This window comes from Passer domesticus, chromosome 10 (genome assembly GCF_036417665.1).
Source record: "Passer domesticus isolate bPasDom1 chromosome 10, bPasDom1.hap1, whole genome shotgun sequence".
NCBI classification, from domain to species: Eukaryota; Metazoa; Chordata; class Aves; order Passeriformes; family Passeridae; genus Passer; species Passer domesticus.
The window spans coordinates 6021238-6043188 of NC_087483.1; the positions used below are offsets into that span (position 1 = coordinate 6021238).

A 21951-nucleotide genomic window follows, 5' to 3' on the forward strand; every position below is an offset into this window, starting at 1 on the left:
TCATAACAAACATATGCCTGATGAGATAAAAATACTAAGTGACTTATCTCTGCCTCGAGCCTCTGACAGGATGGCTACAGAGCCCAGAGCAGTGTTATGGCACAGCCTTTTGAAAATGAGATGCAGCCATAAGAAACTAAGCAGAAATGGACCCAAGGAATTACGATGCATTTCACTTCCTACATTTGGACCTTCATTACCAAAATTGTCGGGTAGTTTCCATCATTTGTCACAGACAAGAATCTCCCTGCTTGTGCCAGGGGCTCATTTCAGCTTTCTTCTTCCTCATGTTCTACCCTTTTAGTGACTGGATTTCTCAGAAAGGAGCTTGCATGTTTTCTGGTGGTGTTACAAATCCGTGCTGGTTGTATTTGCTGGGAAAGCACAGGGCAGCTTCTCTGCTGCTCGTGGAAGTGAAAGCCCCTCTGAGAATAGAGGTTAAATCCTCATGACAACCATATGGCTGTGGGAAATGACTTAGGAGTATCTGAAGAGCAGGGAAGAGATTTCACAGGCAGGGCTGTCAGCTGTGACCATCCCATTCACAGAGGAGTCGCTGATTCCCAGACAATTAAAAAGACAGCACTCAGGATTTCAGGGGAAAATGGATCAAAAAAGAGACATTTTTGTGCTTCAATTCCTCAGTCCATTTCATTCAAAAGGTGTCTTCTTACTGTGTTCAATAGTGAGAGAGGTTGTGAGTACATAATTGACTTCTAAGAAAGGCTGTTCTGGTGCACAGCTAGCCTGAGGCTGCCAGGCCCATTCCCAGCAAAGTCTGTTAAAAATGGGTATTGCCAACATCCAGAGTAAAAAGGCAACTGCAGCTGGAAAGACAGGCTCACCAATGTGGATAACAGATGTGCTCTTGAAACAGGATTATTTCTCAGAAAGTTTAGAGTGTTTGAATATATGAGTAGTTTTACTTTCTAATCTGTCTTAACAAGGGAAAGAAACTAGTTCTGGTTGGGACAGGCCTGGCAGCCAGGTTTAAGCTACACTGACCACCACCACAGCATTCCCACACAGTAGATCAAGACTCCCTGCTCACACCTCTCCAGTATCTTTACAGAAGATAATGCTGTTTCCTGACTCCCAAGAACAAACATTCCTTCATTTAAAGGAATAAATTCCTGGATCCTTTTGAAGCCAGGGCAGATTTCTACTTGGGGTGTTCCTTATGCATTGATTATTTGGAAATTAATTTCTGGGGTCCCCCCAACCACAAAAGTGTCTCCTGATGAAAAAGCACAGCTGCACTACACATCAGCTCTTCTAGGGAACACAACAGCACTCGAAACTCAAGCTAAAATCCAAACTTGGAAGGGAATGCAAGCAAGGAACGGGGTCAGAGCCTGAAGGAAAAGGTTTTCTTCTTGTCTAAGGACAGTGGAGTGGTTTTGCTTGAACAAAAAATTAATTTCTAGTATAGCATGAAAGCCTATCAGCTAATTATTTCCAGCTCCAGTATCCCATCCTGTCTTCCAACCTGATGCCTGAACAAACCATAACTGGTGCTCTCTGTCATACCAACCCTGGGTACTGTTTGTCTGAGCCTGACATTTCTGCTGCTAAATGTGTCAAAGTTTGTGCTTTACTGCATCCTTCTGTGGATGATCCATGCCGGGGAACAATCTTCCGGTGCCAATTAGAAATCTGATGTTTAAGATGCAGAAGTGCAGCATTGCCTAGGTTTTCCTCGTGAATTCTGCAAAGGGGACAGGCACAGAATAGTCTGGGACACACAGGAGCATCCCTGCCCATGGCAGGGGGTTGGAACACGATGATCTTAAGGGCCCTTCCCACCCAAAGCATTCTCTGATGATTCCATGACCTTTCCTGCATCTGCAGCAGGCCCTGCAGCAGTTCCAGCTGTGGCACCCCAAGGCTGGACACAACAAACCCCTGGCAGAGCACATTTAAATTTTGCTTTGTGGACTCAGTGGGGGTAACAATCCCGGCTACATCAAAGGAATGTCATAGCCAGGTTTCCATCGGCTGCCCTGCAGGCCATGCCCCACATTAGGGATCAGGATGCAGCTCCATTGTGCTCCCTCAGTGTGGCAGATGGCTTCTTAGGAAGGGCTGGGCAAGTTCTCTGTGAGAGCCATCATTACAGACCATTATCAGCTTTCCTTGCCTCTTTGTGAACAGCTTTTTGAGATTCTGCTTCATAGCAAGTGTTAAATGACACACTCTGAATTTCCATAGGTCTGATGTGAGCAACTGCTCTGAGCCACAAGCTTGTTATCCATCATATGTCTGCATTGCTACTGCCTCCTGCTCCATCATATTGTGCCAAATGCTGGTGCTCAATCCAAACACAACTCTTTTCAAGCAGAACAGTGTGAATTACACCGGGTTTCTATACTGGAAAGGCTTTCCCCAGCAGCCACCTTTTGAATTTCATCTACGACTCCAGTCAGGGCTCGGTGGAGTCTGTCAGAAGCAGAAACGAAGCCCTGAGCAAGACTGCAACAGACACATAGAGGAACATATTGGGGAAGTCTGGTGTTTGCTCTCACACCTAAAAAACACTTCTTCATGCAGCAGATTGGTGAAGATTGACATTGACAGCAGAACTGGGGGGGGGGGGGGGGGGGAGAAGGGTGAGACAGAGAGCTGCACAGCTATGAGGGTATTCCCATTTCTCCATACTCTCATTTCCAATGTGGGATGAGCACTGAGTAAAGCTGAATGTTACCATTTTTCTGAACTCTGCTTCTGTTTCGCTTCCTAGTCCGAGAGCTTGTCTATCAGTACAAGGAGATCTGAGCTTACAGCTGGCACTCACACTAATCTGCTCAAGTGTTTCATTGCCCCAATACTATTTTCACAACTTCAGACACCTTCATATTTCGTTCATCAGCTTAGAAGCACACCAAGCTCGCTATCATCGTGGTCAGGGGTACTTTTTACTTTTTCCAAGGGATTGGAAAACCTCCAAGTCTGTTTGCTATACGATCAATAACTACCAGACAATCTGGGCAGATTGCACTCAAGATAAAGGATGAAATGTTAAAATATCTTGCAGCCAGGGTCTTGAGAAATGAACCTGGCATTTGTCTAGCTGTCTAGACAGCTGGGCCAAAAAGAAAAAAAAAAGGTAAAGATTATCCCTTTGCATACGGTAAATCCTCTGTCTCCTTTTGCATTTAGCACTTCTATGCAAGCTGATAGTGGCCGAGGTGCTGGGTAAGTTTTACTTTATTACTGCCCTTTTTCTCACTCGGGGGGTTCAGCTTTCATAGCTGTGAGCACAACGAGGCCTCTGACAGCACTGGAGTGCAGTTCGGGCTGCCGAGAGGCTGCACTAGGGCTCCGAGGCTCAGTCCAGGCTGCCTCTCACAGACACTGCGGTGACAGAGCTGTGCCACTGTATCTATCAATTACCGATTAGGTTTCTGCTCACTTGATGTCATGCTCATTTAGAAATCACTTACAGCTTCAGCTGGAACATGGAGGATTTGTATCCTACTCCAAGGCAGAGCTGACTCGATTAATTCCCAGGCAAACTTGTGCAAACATTCTACATTTTATATTCCCATTTCTCTCTTGCGAGGCTTGGTTATTACATTATCACACTTTTTTGTCAGAGCAATGGGTGGCTGATTGCCTTTAAGAACATCAACATTCATTCAGCCAGCCTGGATCATAATTATTTAGCTGTCCCAGTCAAAAGAACAAGATAATTAGGAACTGGAGGTCTGGTTCTAAAAGTCTTGAGGAAAAAAAAAAGGTGCATTTCTCAAAGGACAGCACCTAATTAAACTCCTGTGGAGATCTTCATGTACAGTGCACTGTTTCCTCAGGGCCCTGTTTTTAGAAGCAGGTTATGAAGCTGAGGCACCTCTCAGCGAGGCAGGAGGAGATAAGTGCTGCCTCTTGTCAGAGTTTGCTGTAACCTGGGCAGCACCAGACCCGTGCTGAGCCCGCTGCCTTCTCCAAGCCAGGCAGTGCCAGTAAATGACATGTGGGGCTTGGTTCAGCACAAAAGCCACATGGCATTTTCCATCTTCAGGGCAGTGTTACTTAGATCAGGAGCAAGCTAGGGAAGAACCTCCAGAAGCACCTCCATGACCAGGATCAGGCTGGTGCCCTCTGAAGCTGCAGTGGCCCATGGCACGTTAAGAAATGCAGTCAGCTCCTGGCCTTATGGCATGGGGGAATCCTGGCTCCAATACTGGCACTAAATCACACTTAGAGAGCCCTGGTAAAGGGGTGGCAGCTTTACAGAACCTTGTTTAAAGGGCACCTGTGGAGGATTCAAGTACCACAAAGCATTAACATCTCTGGAAGGATTCGACAGAAGCACAGATTTTTCTCTGCAAATCCCAGGCCATCCAGCAAACGGAAAGGATGAGTCACACTGACCTCCTACCCAGCATATTAAATATGTTCAGCCAGAGACTGAAAGCTCATTTCTTTTATCCATTCACCCCTCCAGCTGACAAGGTCAGTCAAATGTCACTGTATGCTTCATCAGACAGAATTAGTTTAGCAGAGTGCTGGAGTCTAAATGTACACTTTTTATTCAGTGCATGTTTTTCTCTCTGGATGTGGTCAGAGTTCTGTTGCCAGCAAATTAATACATCCTCCTAATTAGTGAGATGGCAAGCTGCGTGTTGGGAAGTTTTAAACTGGTATGGCTGTTTCCTTGACCAGCCCAAGTCAATCAGCACCCAGCTCAGCACTGTGACTGAGAAACTGTCATTGCTACAGCCCCTTACAAGTGCCCAGCAGGGTTGCACTGCAGCACCAACCACCCATCACAGAAAAGGTGAGTTCAGTCTGACAGCCCACTTTGGTATGCCCAAAAGGAGTTGTCTAGCTGAGGACATGGAGAGACTCACACCATGACTCCCCCAGGCACAACCAGCTTCAGCTCAGGTACAGTTTTTGGTATTTAGTAATAACCTAAGAAATCTCTGCTCAAAAAAACAACAAAAATAGAAGCAGGTCTCCAGCTTTGCTTTTCCTTCGAAGCTCTTCCCATTCCTGCCATTAGACAGGTGTGCAATATTCAAATGCACATGGACTATTGACTTACGAAAAGTAGCATAACATCCTCTTCAACTCCCTTTTTGTGTTTGGTCATCACAGAATTCATGTTTCCACACAACTACCCAAGAGCTCATTTCAGAATGCTAAATGGTCTGAATAGAGCTCATTACACGTGAAAATTCAGAGCAGGTAAACACAGGAGGTGAACTGACTGATCATGAATAGTGTAGGCTCATATTTCCTCAGCCTTGTGCCCACATGAACCAACTGCACCTTGTCATTGCTAACAACAAAAAAAAGGAGTTTCTTCAGTAGCTTGGCAGAAGATGTGCAACTGGGCTGCAGCAGTGAGGCTGCCAGTGCTAAGCAGATGAAATGTGACACCTGGTTAAAACCAACAAGAACTTTCACTGACTAAGTTTAGGTGTGTTTACAGAAAACTTTCCCTGGCACAGTTTCAGCAGTTTCCAGATTGATTGCTTTCAGGCTTGAAATTATGTCCTCCCAACAGATTTTCTTGCAAGAAAATCTACCCATAAAAAACAGCTAAGAATGTGAATCTTTTAAATACTTTCCCAGTTATTTTATCTTGCTTTTATCTTTGCAAGGAAATTGTACAACCTGCAAGCAGTTTGCATGAGATGAGAAACTATTTGTCCCAGAGCAAGAGCTCATGAAATACTGGGATGTTTTCTTTCTTTCTTTCAGCTGAGAGAATTGAAGTCTAAAGTCTAATTCACAGAGAAAACTATTTGCTTGTAAGAGTTCATCATTAGCTTGGTTAGACTTGATCCAGTCAACTTTTAACACATTTTTATGGTTTATTCTGAGCAGAGAAATGGTGAATATCACCCCCAGGACTCTTCAGAAGGCAGCCTGAAGACAGACACGGACTGGTCATATCCACTGCCACTAAGAATTCCAGGCTTCCTACTTCAAACAGCAGGTTAGAATGATGGAAAGAGGCTGGCAGGACACAAAAGCTGCTCTTCCATCATGTCCATGGTGCCAAGTTATAACAATTGTTCAGATGATTAATAAAGCCTGAGATCTGTGACAAACTCATCATTCAGTCCCATCTTATTGCATCATGGATAGAAACAGGACTAAAAGTGGACCATTACTTTATGCCAGCATCAGTCACCAGCTCTCATCATAACTCTGTTAACCTCAAATGCCAAATGACCTCTTCTTGGAGAGTTAAGCTCTTTAGGGGCAAAAAGTTCTGTTCAACCATGTGCATAGTGAATTATTCCCCTCCTTGTAGCTCTTTGTCACCTTTTTTTGTGTTAAATTCCTTGCAGAGCACAATTTGGCCATTGCTGGGAGGATTTTTTGTAGCGATGCCCTGTTTCTGTCACTGTTACACAGGTACTTCTTTGGGGCAGCTGAGGGAAGCTTAGAGCACTTTCAGCAGGCTCAGCACTGTTCAGCAACAAGACAGATGCACTTCTACCCTGACAGACATCTCAAATTTGGCTCCCCTTATATCTGGAATATAAACACTCAGCAGTGTTTGCCCTTTTTACACAGGGGGAACCCTGGTGTTACCCAGCTGCCCAACAGAAGAAGGCAACTCCTCTTCCAACAGCAAACGTTTGCCCAGTGCTCTGTGCTAGTGGCCACAACAGGCCACACTCCTTTCCCAGGGCATTCATGTGCCAGGTGATCCATGAGGTGGGCAGTGGAGGATCATAACCATTGGAATGCTGCAAGTTCATGTGTGCCATGGTTTGTCCTTACAAGCCCCAAACCGATCAATTTATGGAATAGCTTTCATGCCTGTTTTGCTCCGAATACTTCCCAGAAGTATCTGAAATCCCTTTGGAAGGTTTCTAGGTGGACTGTTTAGAGGAACCAACAACTTTACTGCATGTTAGCTTGGGTTACTGCAATAAAGGCAGCTCCAAGTCACTCTAAGAATACTCTCTGTTTCAGAGGGAAATTTTTCTGGGAAGTGACTCTTCACCTCCCTGTATTTCTTTGCAATGCTGTAATGCTGTTTTGGATATGGAGTTACTTCACTCACTCAGTCCTTCCCAGTGGTTTCCCCTTTTCACTTAGAGACTCACTTCCTCTTGGCATTGTTTTCACAAAATTTAAGGTGCAGTTACCACATGATGCCTCGTGCTTCAGAAGAAGCTACAAAAGAAGCGGCTGCCATGAGAACTGTAATGTTCAAGGGACTCCAGCTACTATCCTAGAGAAAAGACTGGATCCTTCCCTCTGCTTGGAACAGCCAGTTTACTCCCAGAATGCAGAACTCAATGCAACTGCAACCTCCTGAGGCCACTGATCCTCAGGTGCACCCAGCCCAGGTAGAACTCGACTCCTGTCCCCCAAAGGTGGGGTCTGGGGCCAAGAAATCTTTTTTTTTTCCATCCATGTAAGCTATTCAGAATGGGATCAGATAACCAAGTTTACAGGCAGGACTGGTACATCCTTGGAGTATGTTCTTAACTGAACATATCAGTTTATTTGGATGTGAGAGCCATGAAGGAAAGCAATGTGCAATTTAGCTTGACTTTAAGAACTAGCATCCCAAAGCCCTTTTGCTTGAGATCTTAACTGTGTTAATTCCAACTGACTGCAGCCTGCACCCACAGGATTTACACCATCCCTAAAACCAGTAATATTTATATCCCTGGAGTATGATACTTCTAACAAAAGTATTACCTTCCAATTAAACCCGTTTCCCTTAAAGAACAAAGCATAAAGATGAAATTAGCTTTTGAGACTCCTGCCAAGTATTTCATGTTAGGTAACTATTCAGCATCCAGATTTCATGTTCTGCAAGGCAACAGCAGTTCCAGGTCTGTTTGGCATGCATAGCTCCAGCAGATGTGCACATGTGCTTGTCAGCTGCACAAGGAATGATATTTCTATCCTGTTTTCCAGGCTGAGACACAGAACCACTGCTGCAACAGTTTATCTCAGCTTTCAGAGTACTCTACCCCAGGTTCCATATATCTTAACACTACAGGACTCCCAAGATTCTCCAGGGAACATTTAAAAGTCTGCTACACCTTTTTAAAATCAAGTAGTGAAGAGATAAAACACAAATAAGTATTTATAGTTCTCAAGACAGTACACCTGCAGTGCTGCTACTGGAGACTGCAGCAGAATTTTTTCCAGCAGCTTTATTAAATTTTATGACGGTTGATTTGACTTTAAACATTTCTGGTGCAACCAAGACTCTTCAGCCTTGTCTGGAGCAGTGAGAAGTCTGCAGTGGTGGCTTTAAACACTCTCCACACAGATCATCAAAATTCAGCTGAGGGCCCAAGGATAAGGAGGCAGTGGAACTTGTGACAGCTTGGGTGATTGAACAGGAGCGAGTAAGAATCCATGCCATACTTTCATCTTACTCCATCCAGCCTACTCCTGGGAAAACTAGTGCCAAACTCCCCTGGGTTTTGACCCTTGAGACCTGGGTCAATAGCAGGCTCTTGCATTCTGTATTGAACTGAGGCCAAAGGGCAGGGACGTGCCTCCATCCCAGTTCCCTGCCTGCAAAATGCAGCTCCACCATGCCTGTATTTTCCTCAAGTCGCTGGAGTTCAAGGAGACCTAAGTCTACATTTTATCTTGCATTTCAAAGTAGTGACACAAACTGAAAGTGTAGACAAAGCCGAGGCTAAGCTTTGAGGCGTTTCAGCTTCGCAGGCTTTGAAAGCAAAGCATTCCTCACTGCAGATCCGAGGTGCTTCCGCTGCCTCGGGAACACTTTCAGGGACACTGGAGCTGTCCTAAAAGGAAGAACTTCTCTTTCTTTGAAGAGTGTTGCAACTCAGTCTTCTGACTTCAAATGAAGTGTTGTGCTTGAAATACCCAAGGCCTCTTTTGAAAGCTACTGAACCACGCTTGACCTTTCTTTTTAACACTGTCCACCTTCAGATGAGGGCCAAGGGACCGGCTTGTCCCGCTCCAGGTGTCAGGAAAGCTGGAACAAATAACTCAAGGGCAGCAGAAGGGATGTAAGCAGCCTCTACAAAGCAGAGGAAATGTTTTTCCATCAGACAAAATACATCTGAGCCCATACATCTGAGTCCTGGCACCGGTTTGCAGCTGATTATTTTGGGGGAAAAAAAAAACTGTATTAATCTTTGGTAACAGAAGGCTTTAAAATCTCATCCTCCAGCTTGCTTCAATGGCAGCACATGAGCTAATGAGCCTCAAGAATGCTGCTGAGGGGCTAGAACTGCATGTAAAGAGAAATTATGTAGTGAGCATTGAAGAGGGGGATATAAATTATGCAGGGGAGGATTCACTGTAAGTTCCAGTCAGTTGCATCCTTGTGAAGAAGAGCTCTTTACACAAAGGATTTCTGGCCTTTGCTGGGAATTATGTGGATTGGTCTGCAGTGATATCAAATGTGTACCTGAGGCTGAGCACCTTGGGTAGGAGCAGCCTACCCTCCCCAGACTGCAGCACTTCAGAAAGCCCTGCCCCACTGGCAGGGCAGGTACCCAGCAGCTGCCAGGCTGAGCTCTGGGCAGCTCCTGGCCTTAGCTCCACATTTCTCAGCGAGCTGGAAGCAAGTGCGGCTGACACAGTTCAGGGCCAGGAAATCCCAAAGGAACCATCACAGGAACTGCAATGCCAAAACGAGGTTCCTCTACAATTCACACAGTCAGTAGCTAAGCACACGAGTATTTGCTCAAACCTCCTTTTTTTTTCTTTTCTTTTTTTTTTTTTTTTTTTTTTTAATAAAGCAGTGGCATCAATAGGCTTTACAGCACTCTCCTGCTCTCTCTGCTGAAGATTTGTTATTTAGGTACCTTAGTTGAACCAAAAGTTGTCTCTTTATCAGGCAGTTACTGCTAAAATTTCTCCCCATCTCTAATAATTGCTGAGCACTCTCCAGGAGCCTCATGGAGTTAAAATTATTATTGGGCATCAAGTTTCAACTCATTATACTTGTTATCAAATTCTTTTATTTTTTTTTGCAAGTGGATGGAAAGTTAGACTGGAATGAAAAATCACACCCAGCTCAATAAAAACAATTCCAAGCTTCATTTTATGCTGTGATAACGGGTCTGCAATGGGTACACAGGAAAGAGATTTTCCAGTTCAGTCTGTACTTAGAAGCAAGCAATTGATGAGCAGGGCCCCATGGTGCTCTTGTGCTATGGAATATAAGTCTGGGCACCATAAGAAGATTGTTCAAAGCTTAGAATCCCAGAGAACATGTTTTTTTATGTTAATGTTATGATACATAGCTGGTGCAGGGCTTTTGAACTGCAATTAATTACTGCAGAGGGAATAGCCAGGCTTTAGCAGCTGGGAACGTTTCCAGGACTCCACCATTAAGCCCAGTTTATGAACAGAACTAGGTCAGACAAACCTGGTCAAACCATAAGCAAAATGGGATGGTGGAAACGTGCCAGGAGCCCTTCCTTGTCTCTAGACAAAGAGCCCATGGGGTTTTATTACACTTTTATGAGGAAGCTGCAGCTACAGGAAGGGGGCATACAAGGTGATGCACACAAGGCACGGGTAGGAGAGGCTTTGCAGGGAATTCTTGCCGGGGTCTGTGCACAGCCCTGTCTCTCCACGCTCCTTGAGCTGTGTGTGAGTTGTTATCAGCGAGCTGTTAAGCAGCTCAAAGAACTGACACAGTCACAGCAAATCCCCCCAGTTTCTATGGTGACCGTGTCCTAGACGCCAGCCCTTTGGAGACCCCCCTTCTGACACCACAGTGCTCAGGAATACTGTCCCTGCCTGGGCTGCAAGCCATCCCCGGGGGAACTCCTTACATGGGAAAGCTGAAAGGCTGGGCTTCCTTCACCAGCTAAATCTCACTGATTTTGAAGTTAAAAGTTCCAAGGAAAGGCAAGCGCAGGTGATGCTGCTGTCAAATACACACCCAAATAAACACATTCAGTAGAAAACTCAGACCTGTGTGTAACAAGCAGCAGGGCTGCACTCCAAGTGCTGCTGCAGGGAGCCCATAACCACTCTGACAGGCACTTAAGGGAACAATTCTACACAGCCACCGTGTCTTCCCACAGAGTGTGGTGGTGGTGACAGCACTCTTCTTCTTGGACAGGCTGCCTGTTGCACAGCTGCAGCAGAGTGCCTGTTCCTCTCTTCTCCATGGCCAGCAGGACCAGGGCAGGGCCCGTCCCTTGGGCTGGCACTGAGGGCCTGCCAGGGCTGGGACCAGCTCTGGGCACTCACAGCCAGAGGGACACTGAGGAGCTGGAGAATGTCCAGGGAAGGAGCCCCAGGAGGGCTGAGGGAGCTGGGAAGGGGCTCAGCCTGGAGAAAAGGAGGCTCAGGTGGGATTTTGTGGCTCTGCACAACTCCTGAGAGGAGGGAACAGTTGGGGTGGGGTTGGGCTGTGCTCCAGGGAACAGGGGCAAGAGGAGAGGGAACGGCCTCAGGCTGGGCCAGGGGAGGCTCAGGGTGGACAGCAGCAGGAATTTCCCCATGAAAAGGGTGCTCAGGGACTGAAGGGGCTGCCCAGGGAGGTGGTGGAGTCCCCATCACTGGAGGCGTTCAAGGTATGCCTGGACATGGCACTCAGCTCTGTGCTTGTGGCTGTCAAACGTTGGACTTGATAATGCTGGAGGTCTTTCCCAACTGAAATGATTCTGGGATTCACAGAACCTACAGCCACTGCTGGCAGTTTTTGTGATGTCTGCACTCACCTGCACGAGTCTCAAGGGCAAAAAGAACTGGATTTCTCACCCAAAATGTAGGGAAGCACCATGACCAGCCCTGACTACCATCCTCGGCTTTGTTTTCATGCTCTTTTGCATCCCTTCACTGATCAGTAACAACTGATCAGTAACAACTCACACTCCTCTTAACACCTAAGAAAATATTTTGCTTTCTTACCAGAGGAATGATTTCAAGTTCCTATTTAAACTATGCAATCTGTCACCAAAAATCTGCATTTCAGGGAGTGCTGGGTTAGCCAGTTGGCCAATGTCATGCTCTTAAAATAAGTAATGTGGGACCTTCACCAGCAAGGGTTTTGCCAGACCTACTTCTTTTGACTTTACTGTATCATTGTTTTATCCTCTTTCTTCATGCCTTACCACTGGATGTCACAGCATTATGCATAGAACATGTTATTAAACATTAAGGCAATTGTTCTAAAGGATGAGCTTGAACTAATCTAGTGACCTCTCCCATGGTTTTCCTGCATTAAATCAATAGCCTGTGTCTGAAAGTTCCAAGGTAACAACTGAGCCTACAATATTCCATAACTTTTCAAGCCCTGTCAGCATGCCACAGCTGAAGTGAGACCTGAGCCTAACATGGAATTATGTGGCGAATCAAATATTGATTCTCCGTCAAGGAAGTGACAACAGCAACAAGCTTAGAGACACTTCCAGTGTAATCATATTTAGCCATGATAAGAGCTCAATAAAGTGCTGAGTGTCTTGGAGCTGGCATATGAAGCTGTCACTGGATTTGCTCTGCTATAAAATTCAGGATGTTAGCTGAGCCCTGACTCAGGGGTACCAATTGAACAATTTTTTTTAATGTGAGTTGAGTCTTTGCTGCAATGAAGCTTCTAAGCTTTGGGTAGCTCGGGTAGAATTTAGAACCTAAAACCTGCCTTCTGTGCAGAAGCCATTTGTTTTCACTGAAAACACCTTAAAGCTAGAGCACAGACCATCATCAGCCTGAGCTCAGCTCCAGATCTGAACAATGACTTTGGTTTAATGAAGACAGTAGTTCTGCAAATCTGCAAATGTTGTAAACGGTTTTACAGTGAAACTTCGATCAACAAGGAGCCAAAACTCGGGCAGTTCAAAAGATGTTTCATTTTAACATTTCAGAAAGTTAGAGGTTAGTGGAAATGCAAGTCCCTGGGGCTAGAATTGAGAAGTGACTCTCAGATTCCTTTCCCCATATGGTGAACACACACAGTTATTATTGCTAGTTCCCTGTTCTGCAGCTCTGTGCTGGTATATGCCTCACGTCTGATTAGAAGTCCCTTTAAGCAGGATAATTTGCCCTTGCAGCAGGGATCTGACCTGGGCTCCCACCTCCAGAAAAGCAGGTTGCTTTTGCCATGCCACCTTTCTTCAGGCAGGTTGGGTACAGGACAGCATTTTCCCAGCTCTGACAGGAGCACTGGGAATGAGCTGCAGCTCCGACAGCCGCTTGCTGTTGCTACTCCATAATTAGTATTGTTTGAACTAGCTGGCATTTCTCCTGGAACAGATTTCACACTCCCTGAATGAGGTTAATTCATTAGTTACATTTGTTTCAAAGCCTCTTGAGCAATCTAATCACTCTGTAATAGTAACTGACTGACCCAAATATTTACCCAGTAAAATAACAGAATTTCATCCCAATTTGTTAGAGAGGAAGCTTAACCCATTTAAATTTTTATATTCACTGAAAAGCACAGTGAAGATCATTCAGGAAAATTTGATGTTTCCATCTGTTTTTCATATGGGTTTGATTTTAATCCCTACAGCAATATCAGTATTAGCAGGCACAAAGATGCATCTCTAAACTCTGTCTCCTGTGTCTTTCCAGACAGTCCCTGCCTATTAAACAAAACACTGCTCACACCAACAGCAATCCCAGGAACAGCCAGGCTTTAAGATTGTGAGCAGACACAGAAAGAGTCCCAGTCAAGTGAAATGCTGCTTACAACCATCAGCTAAGATTTCTCTTATAACCCCTCCTGGATGGTGCAGGAGTCCTCATGCTCTCAGTTCTTTCAGTTAATCCCTTTCCTGTTGGGTCTACAAGGGAGTCCCTGTGTCAAGCTGCCTGTGATGTTTAATTTATGTTAAACTCAGGCACAGGACGCTTGAACACCTTTTAGACATTTTTTTCCCCCTCCGATCAACATTTCAGCTAGTGGATTAGTAACTAAAAGCTAGTGCTGCCTAATTCCCATTTCAGCAGCCAGGAAAACTCCTCCACATCCCAACAACGCATTAGGGGAAGGTACAAGCAGAGTTTAAATGAAATTCCATGAGAGTTCTCAATTTTCAAGATATGTGCTCTAAAACATCACCTCAATGGCTCGTGAACCCTGCCTGCAACATCTCCGTGGAACTTTTGTGCAGTCACATTTCCATTAAGGTGGACAAGTCAAGCTCAGTTCCAAAAGCAAAATATCATTCCCCACGTGCCTTGAGTCCAAGTGCATCAATTGTGACTCCCCAAAATTCTTTCCCACACTCTCTGCAGGGTTTGGTGGACAGACTGGGAGCAGCAGGAAGTGGATAAGCCCTGTCATGTGACGGGAGCTAGAACTGTCTGAGACAGTGATTCAGTGCTGCTTTCCAGTTCCTGACACCTCCAGGAATAAGGCACCAGGAGCAGAAGGAAACCATCCCGGCTGGCTTTCTGTAGGCAGGGCACTGAGTGGATTTGCCAGATGGGGAGGAGGAGGAGGAAGCCAGCACAGATGGAACTTTGTTCCAGCACAGACCCAGCTGCGTGGGAGAGCGGTGGGAAGCTGCACCCCTGGCAAGCTTTCACCCTCAGGAAGGAAAACCAGTGCCAGGAGGGTAACCCACACTGGGACCACTCTGCTTCCCTTACAGCCCATCAGCCCCTCGGTACCTGTGAAACTCCCTGAGCTTCATGACCTGCCCAGATGTGTTCATCTCGCCTTTAACAAACCCAGACCCCAAAAAGCCGTGAAGCACCCACACAAAAAGCCGTGAAGTGCCCACGCTAGCCCTGCTCCCAGACCAAAGACAAACAAACCTGAATTCCTTCCTGCTGCCCAAGTCGCTCTCTGCCAGCTCAGGTTAAAGGCTGGTGGAACACTTTGGATGCCAGAGCCTCCAGAGCAGAGTTTGAGAGCAAAGAGAGGGATCCAGCATCTCTCTGGGCACCACTAGCAGCATTTCAGGCCAGTCTCAGCTGCAAGCAAAAGCAAAATACTTATTGTTAAGGCCTTCTTCCACAAGAAATCTATGTAAGCTGCTACAGTAGCTTATATTTTGCTGTGATTTTACAAAGCTTACACAAAAGCTATTGTGTAGTAAAAAACTCAGGGTAGCAAAGGCTTCACGGGAGGACTACAGATGAAAATATTACAAACGGGCTTTCTATTAACAGAGGGTTTTAATGCTTCAGTTATTTGTGTGCAGTAGTTCCATTCATTTACAGCTGAGACTACTCTGGGATTTGTTTTCCATGACTTTTAGAGCTGGAAGAACACAAAGCATATGGCAGCAGTGGAAACAATCAGCCCCACATACAGCAGAGGCTGCTGCCTGACTCTTGGCTCTGCTGCTTGTTTTGGCATTTTCTGAGGCACAATGTGATGTAGTGCCTCTGCTGCAGATCAGAGCAGAGGGAGGAAGAGGGGAGAATTACAGCTTTCATCCAGATTTCTACATACATTTAGCTTATTCAAACAGTTGAAGGTAAATGAAAGCAAAAATCCTCTTAGGTTTCACAAATTTTCGTCAGCTTCATTAATGCCCTGTAGTGGAAAGGGAACTATATTCTTCCTGCCTTTTAAATTTATTTCTTTATCCACTCAAGAATTTCTCCTAGGACATAAAAACGAGAAAGGTGATAAAAATGATACCAATTTCTGCTGAGAAGGAGGAGGGAAGATGATGGCAGTGTGCCCCTGAACTGTTCAAATGAGCAGAAGACCACTCTTGCAGCAGACATCAACCACTGCTGAGGAAGCTCCAGTCCCAGCAGCAGCCAAAAACTCAAATCTCATATCCCAGCTTGGCTTGTCACCTCTGTAGTTCTTTCTTTTTTGGCATAAACCATCACATCAAGAGTGGTTTGGGTTGGAAGGGGCTTAAAGCTCATTTCATTCCACCCCCAGGCCAGAGCTCTATATCCAAAACAAGACACTTTGGGGGGGAAGTTATTGAAATTGCTCCCTTCCTGTGGTATATGTCAGTGGAATGAGTGGATACAATTTTCCTGAGGCTATCCTATACCAAGTTGTCCTTATACTGTTTCCTATATTAAAGTTTGCTCTATGTTCCACAGCTTTGGAGCTTAAATCCGTAGAATATTGATCCTAAAAACGGATTAATCGAGGTCAGTGGCTGCCAGAGCACAGCTGGCTTGCAGCCAATATTGCAAATAACCCTGTTTATGCAATGCCAACAGCGCTTCATTACACCGCGAGTCATTTTTGTACAAGTATTTCTGACAAGTCATGGAATTACAGGACACTTTCACCTGGAAGGCACCTTAAGGCTCATCCCATTCCATCCCTGCCATGGGCAGGAACACCTTCCACCCTCCCAGCTCGCTCCAAGCGCCATGTCCAACCCGGCCTGGGACCCTTCCAGGGATGGGGCTGCCGTTCCCCTTTGGGCACAAACCTCCGACTTTCAGCACTTTCAGGGCTCCAGCGGCCGCGGGGGCCACACTCACGGTGAGGGGCTCCATCCTTCCCTGCGGGGTGGGCTCTGCCGGGCGTTGGTGGGGTCGAATCCCCGGACGGGCGGGCCCGGTGTCCCTGAGGGGACGCGGAGCGGCGCGACCCCGACCCTCCCTCAGCGCCCCCCTCCGGGACTACATTTCCCAGCGTGCCCGAGGGAGGGCGGGGCAGTGCGGGGCCTGCGCGCTGACGTCACCGGGAGGGGGGGCGTGGCCCGCGCCAGCGTGAAGCGGGGAAGGACGCGGGGCGAGCGCGCGGGAGGGCGCGAGGCCGCGACCATTGGCTGCTGCGGGGGCGCGCGCGTGCGGGGGGGGCCCGGCCATTGGCTGGGGGGGGGGGCGCGCGCGCGCCGGGGGCGGGAGCCGTGAGGGGCTGAGGAGGCGGCGGCGGGACCGCGACCGGGGCAGCGGGACCGCCACCGGGAGCGGGTCCTTCCTCCCTCGCTCCCTCCCTCCATGGGGCCGGGGGCGGCCTTGCCCCGCCCCGCCGCCGCCGTCGTGAAGTGACAGCGCGCTGCGCGGCCGAGGCGCTGCTGCCGGCCCGGCACGAGGCGGGGGGGGGGGGGTGTCCGGTGAGTGAGGCGGCGGCGGCGGCCCGGGCTCGCCCCCGCCGCCGCCCGGGGGTCTCGGCGTGAAGGGGCCGGAGCGGAGCGGCCGCGCCATGAACTACCAGCAGCAGCTGGCGAACTCGGCAGCCATCCGGGCCGAGATCCAGCGCTTCGAGTCGGTGCACCCCAACATCTACTCCATCTACGAGCTGCTGGAGCGGGTGGAGGAGCCCGTGCTGCAGAACCAGATCCGCGAGCATGTCATCGCCATCGAAGGTGAGACGGCGGCCCCGGCACGGCGGGGAGAGGCAGCGAGCCGCGGAGGGTGCCCCAAAACCTCCCCAGACCCCTGGCCCTGCGCCCCCCAAACCCTCCTTAGCCCCTGGCCCTGTGCTCCCCCCAAACCCTCCTTAGCCCCTGGCCCTGTGCTCCCCCCAAACCCTCCTTAGCCCCTGGCCCTGCGCCCCCCAAACCCTCCTTAGCCCCTGGCCCTGCGCCCCGATAACCTCCCCCATCCCGCTGCTCTGCTCCCCCGCACCAAACGCCCGCCAGCCGTGTTCTCCGTCTCAAGCCTCCCCCAGCGCATGGCTCTGTTTATCCACCGCCCCCCCCCCCCCGCATTTCCCCAAGATCGTGGCTCTGTTTATCCATCCCAGACCTCCCCCAGCCCATGGCTCTGTTTCGTACCCCTCCCTCCCTGGTCCCCTTCTTGCCCCCCACCGCCACCCCGTAAATAGCCCTGTCCCCGCCGCCCCCCCCTCCTCCTCCATGGCCATACTCCCCCTCATCTCCCTAACCCATGGTCCTGCTCCCCACTTCCCTCCATGTCCCCCAGCCCCTTGCACTGCACCCCCCATGCCCCCAGCCCATGGCCCGCGGGTCCTGGGCAGCTCCGGGCTGCCCTTCCTCCACCCCTCGTGGCTGGCGTTTTCAGGGAGCCGGAGGTGTTCCCGCTCGGTCCCCATCATTTCCTCGGCGCTGCATGGCCTTGTGGCCCCTGTGTTGGGGTTTGTGGGGTTTAAAAGTTGTTCTGCTGCTCGTCCCCTGCTGCTGTGCGGGAGAGCAGCGGGCTCCTGCGGGCTGGGGTACGGTGGGGAGGATGATGCTCGTTCTGCCTGCAGAAGGGCTCCGGAAAATGAAATTTTATTCGGCGCTCCCTGCAGCATGTGATGGAGACAGTGTGGTTTGGTGGTGTGAAGTGGGTAAGCAAGACGTGCAGCTGGGCTATGGAGCGGTATCGGTCTGTGCAGTAGAGTAAAAACAGGTCGGGAGGCAAGATGGAGATAACAGCCCTCTAAGCTTAGATTTATGTGCGTCTATCCCCGCAGGAGCACTACAGAGGCTGGAACTGCTTAGGATGCACAAAATAAGGAAAGAAATCACCAGCGTAGGGAAGTCTGCAGATATTTTTCCTTAATTGTCGGTGGGGTTAAAAAGAGCAAACGGTATGGGCTAGGAATATGTATTTTGTGGAGAAATTTATGACTTATTTTGCATGATAACTTGCTGAGCTTCACATCGTGTGCTTTTCCAACTGGAGTATCCTGTCGCTGTTTTGGAAGGGATTCAAGGTTGCAGAGTGTGATGTGCAGCAGCTGAGATGGAGCTGCCTAAAACCGTCTTGTGTTGGTGGCCTGGCTGGTCTTTAAATGATATGTAATCAAAAAGTCCCAGTGGAAGAGCTGCTATTGAGATTGTTGCCTGAAAGATTTATTTGTGTGCCTCTTGAGCAGTGGAGCTTGAATAGACAGACATCCCGGTTCTTGCAGTTGGCATTTTGGGTTCAGTGTCTCGTGTGGCATGCAGGGAGGCTGGCAGTGCCTGTCACTTATTGCAGGGCAGTCCCCAACTCAGCAGCTACATCTGACCGAGTGTGTGCTAGAGATTTGTGCATATTCCCTGCTTTATTAGTCACTGCTGAGATTGTGGTGTGGGGCTGTCCCCTCCTGAGGCTGCTTTGCCTTTTCTTTCTTCTCCTGAGGAGTTCAAAACTTATTCATACATCTGGTGGGAAGCACTGTCCCCTTCTCCGTGCTGCTGGGGTTTGGATTTCTGCGGGATGGATGGTGCCTTCAGCGGAGCGTTTTTTCAAGTGGTAATTAATACATGTTTCCGTGGTGTAAATATGTTTGTGAATAAGATGCTTGGGCTCTAGTGATGTGCCAAGCTTGTGTGGAAGTGGGAGGAGGATGTGAAGCACTGGCTGTAGTTATCTCCTTAGCATGTGACTCCTGTTAGTCTTTTCATGTATTAATGATTTGTTACCTAACTGTGGCTCAGCTCATTTGTCAATCACAAAGACTTGAAAACCAAAATAGCAGTCTAAAAACATGTTTCAGGAGCTGAGAGGATGAGTAAAACCTTCACAGATAATTTGCTGTCTAACTTTTATTGGACACACTGAGTCATGAGAGCAGTAGCTCTGATAGATGGGAACGATTTATCTAGAAAATGAGTGTATTGTATGTCTTCTGAGGGCTCTTGAACTAGCTCTTAAATATTTAAACGTTTAATAGTTACAGGGTTAGAGGTAAAACAACAACTCCTCACGCCTTTAGATTACAACTCCACCAGGCTGTATGTTTTGGTAAACCTCCTTTAGCTAGCTCTTTCTCACTGATGGCAGCTTTTAAATCTGTGTGGTAGTGCCACGTGTTGTATGTAGGAAAAACAGACATTTGGGTTGTGGTGGTTGCCTTCCAATTTTGCTGCAAAGAGTCCAGCGTTGTACTGATAACTCCCCAAATCACAAAATCTTTTAACCTCAGGGTACTTGAGGTTCCCTGGCAGCAATTGTGGTGTGGTTGGCATGTGGCTGCTGTGAGAAAATACGAAGTGACTTCCTGGAAGAGTTCCTTCCACTGCAAGGAGAGCTGTACTCTGTAAAGAGAGGAGTAGAGACTTGTTAGTTCAGGCTGCTTTAAACATCAACTCCAACCTAGATGTGCTCCTTGAACTGCTTATTTAATACTCTCCAGCTCAAGAGAGGTTTGACAGCTCTGGAGAAGAACATGCTTGGAATTTTAAGCAATTTGGGACTTTCAGTGAAGTAGAGCTCCTATTACTGATACCTAGAGTTTTCTTTTCTACATAGAGTGGCACTGTCTTTCCAGCACTTTAGGTTTTATTGGTGATGTAAACCCTCTTCCTTTTTACATTTGGAGTTCCTCTTACATTTGGAGTTCATAGGAGTGTCTAGGCATACTTGCTGGAGCAAAGACTGTTGAAATAATCTGAAATTCAAACTCCCCCTTCAGCAGCATTGTTTATATTCAGGTACAAGAGTGCTATCTAATATGAAGAGAGCAAGTGCTAAACTGGGTCCTGAATTGATTTATCCTTACTTTTTTGCACACAGATTTCTTGCCTTGTGTTATTCTAAGTTACACGTGATACTGGATAAGAGTTCTGGCTGCTGGTACTTCATTAGTTTTTCCTCAGTGGATAAAGGTGCTAAAATAAAAGTGGGCTGATTCCAGGTTCTTGAGTGTCTCAGAGTTGCAGAGTCAACAGTTCAAAGGCATTTGTTCTGTATTTTTTGTAGGAAATTCATGCTAAGTAGCCAGTCAGTTTTACAGTAACTTAGACTGTTACATTAGTTTAATGACAGTGTAATTAATATTATTAGTCTTTTACACAGACTTTACCATAGTAAAATCTCCCTTCCTGTGTTCTGTAGTTCCCAGCACCACTGCTTGGTTAACATTAAACATTCCTCATACCAAGTATGTTGTGTGCTTAGAAATAGGGAGAGAAAATATGAATTGCCTTCAGTGGTCTTTGGGTTACTGAAAATATTTTGGGATTCCATGGTGTGGTGATCTGCAAGGGTAGGGAACAGCTGAATGTGGCAGTTCCAGTTTCTCACCATCCAGGCTGAGACTAGCACTACATTTTGATAAACTTTACCAAGATAGAAAACCAAGGAAAGATGGTGAAAAACCTAATTTTTAATGCTTCACAAAAAGACTTTAAAACACTTCAGCCAAGGTGATGTACACATTATTAATAGTATATAAAAATACTAAAATACTTAGTGCTAACATGCTTATGCAGCAGGTGTTAAGCATCTCAAGTAGTTTTTATTTATTTATTTAAGGAGAAATTATTGCTTTAATTGGTAAGAATAGCATACCAGACATCCTGCAGGTATGAATTGCTGTGTTCCAGAGCATTTTGTGGTATTTTTTTCTAGTTTTTATGTTAAAAGTAAATTTTAAGCAAGTATGTTGTAAATGCGAGTTTTAATTTTGAAATTATGATTATTAAGTGATTATCAAGAAATATTCTAAGTCTTAGGGAAAATATGAGATTGCACATTTGGAAATAACTTGCTCAAGGCAGTGCAAAGATACACTGGCAAGTGTGTGGGTGGGAGAAGGTACAAACCTTGCTTTATTTTTTTCCTTCTGGTCACTTCTAAAAGTACTGTTTCCTGAAAATAAAGTAATTTAGGGTGGAGCTAGGACTCCTGAGCCTTAGAGGCATCTGAGTGTTGGAGCTCTCCAGCTTTGCTGGGTGAGCACAAACAGAGCATGGGAATGTGATGGTTTTGTTGGTTTGCTGGGGGGATTAAACCCAGGTGATTCAGGTGTGGGGAATCTGCCCACAGAGCAGGTGAGTAAGTGTATCCAGGTGGATTCTGAGCTTGCACAAACACAGTGAGCATCGACTCGGGTGAGGATTGTTTCCTGTCACAGCTGGGGAACGTGTTGGGGACAAGTCTCTTAATGCCCTTTTGTGCTGATTGTGCAGTGCACCTTTGTGCCTGGGCTGTTCACCTGGCTCAGAGGTAACATTCAGAGAGTGAGAGGCCCTGGCACAGGGTGCCCAGAGCAGCTGTGGCTGCCCCATCCCTGCAGTGTCCCAGGCCAGGCTGGACAGGGCTTGGAGCAACCTAGGATAGTGGGAGGTGTCCCTGCCCATGGCAGGGGGTGGAATGGGATGATCTTGAAGGTCCCTTCCAAACCAAGCCCTTCTGTGATCTACTCTTATTGTTTGTAGACCTCCAGTGTGAAGAAGTTGGTGAAATGCAGCACAT

The 21951-nt window shown here is 47.2% G+C and overlaps 2 protein-coding genes across 18 annotated transcripts in view; one reads left to right on the plus strand and one right to left on the minus strand.

Annotated features, from left to right (window-relative positions):
• Positions 1-16526, minus strand: part of TRPM8 (transient receptor potential cation channel subfamily M member 8) — a 121980-nt gene extending 105454 nt beyond the window's left edge. For 7 of the 13 annotated variants that reach the window (XM_064433482.1, XM_064433478.1, XM_064433477.1 and 4 more), the window contains exons 1-2: positions 16305-16458; positions 14704-14862 (exon numbers count right to left, since the gene is read on the minus strand). Coding sequence is in view for 3 of the 13 variants with exons in the window: in XM_064433471.1 (XP_064289541.1) it covers positions 16305-16371 (67 nt within the window). In the remaining 10 variants the exon portion in view is untranslated. Of the gene's footprint in view, positions 1-14703; positions 14863-16304 lie in introns of all 13 variants that reach the window. The other 6 variants (XR_010368912.1, XR_010368911.1, XM_064433472.1 and 3 more) reach the window with 4 other exon arrangements.
• A 193-nt stretch (positions 16527-16719) lies between these two features.
• The window catches only part of AGAP1 (ArfGAP with GTPase domain, ankyrin repeat and PH domain 1), a 307984-nt gene continuing 302752 nt past the window's right edge, over positions 16720-21951 (plus strand). For 3 of the 5 annotated variants that reach the window (XM_064433496.1, XM_064433498.1, XM_064433500.1), the window contains exon 1: positions 16720-17186. In XM_064433496.1, coding sequence (XP_064289566.1) covers positions 17024-17186 — 163 coding nt within the window. In that variant the 5' untranslated portion in view covers positions 16720-17023. Of the gene's footprint in view, positions 17187-18893; positions 19006-21951 lie in introns of those variants that run through there. The other 2 variants (XM_064433499.1, XM_064433501.1) reach the window with 2 other exon arrangements.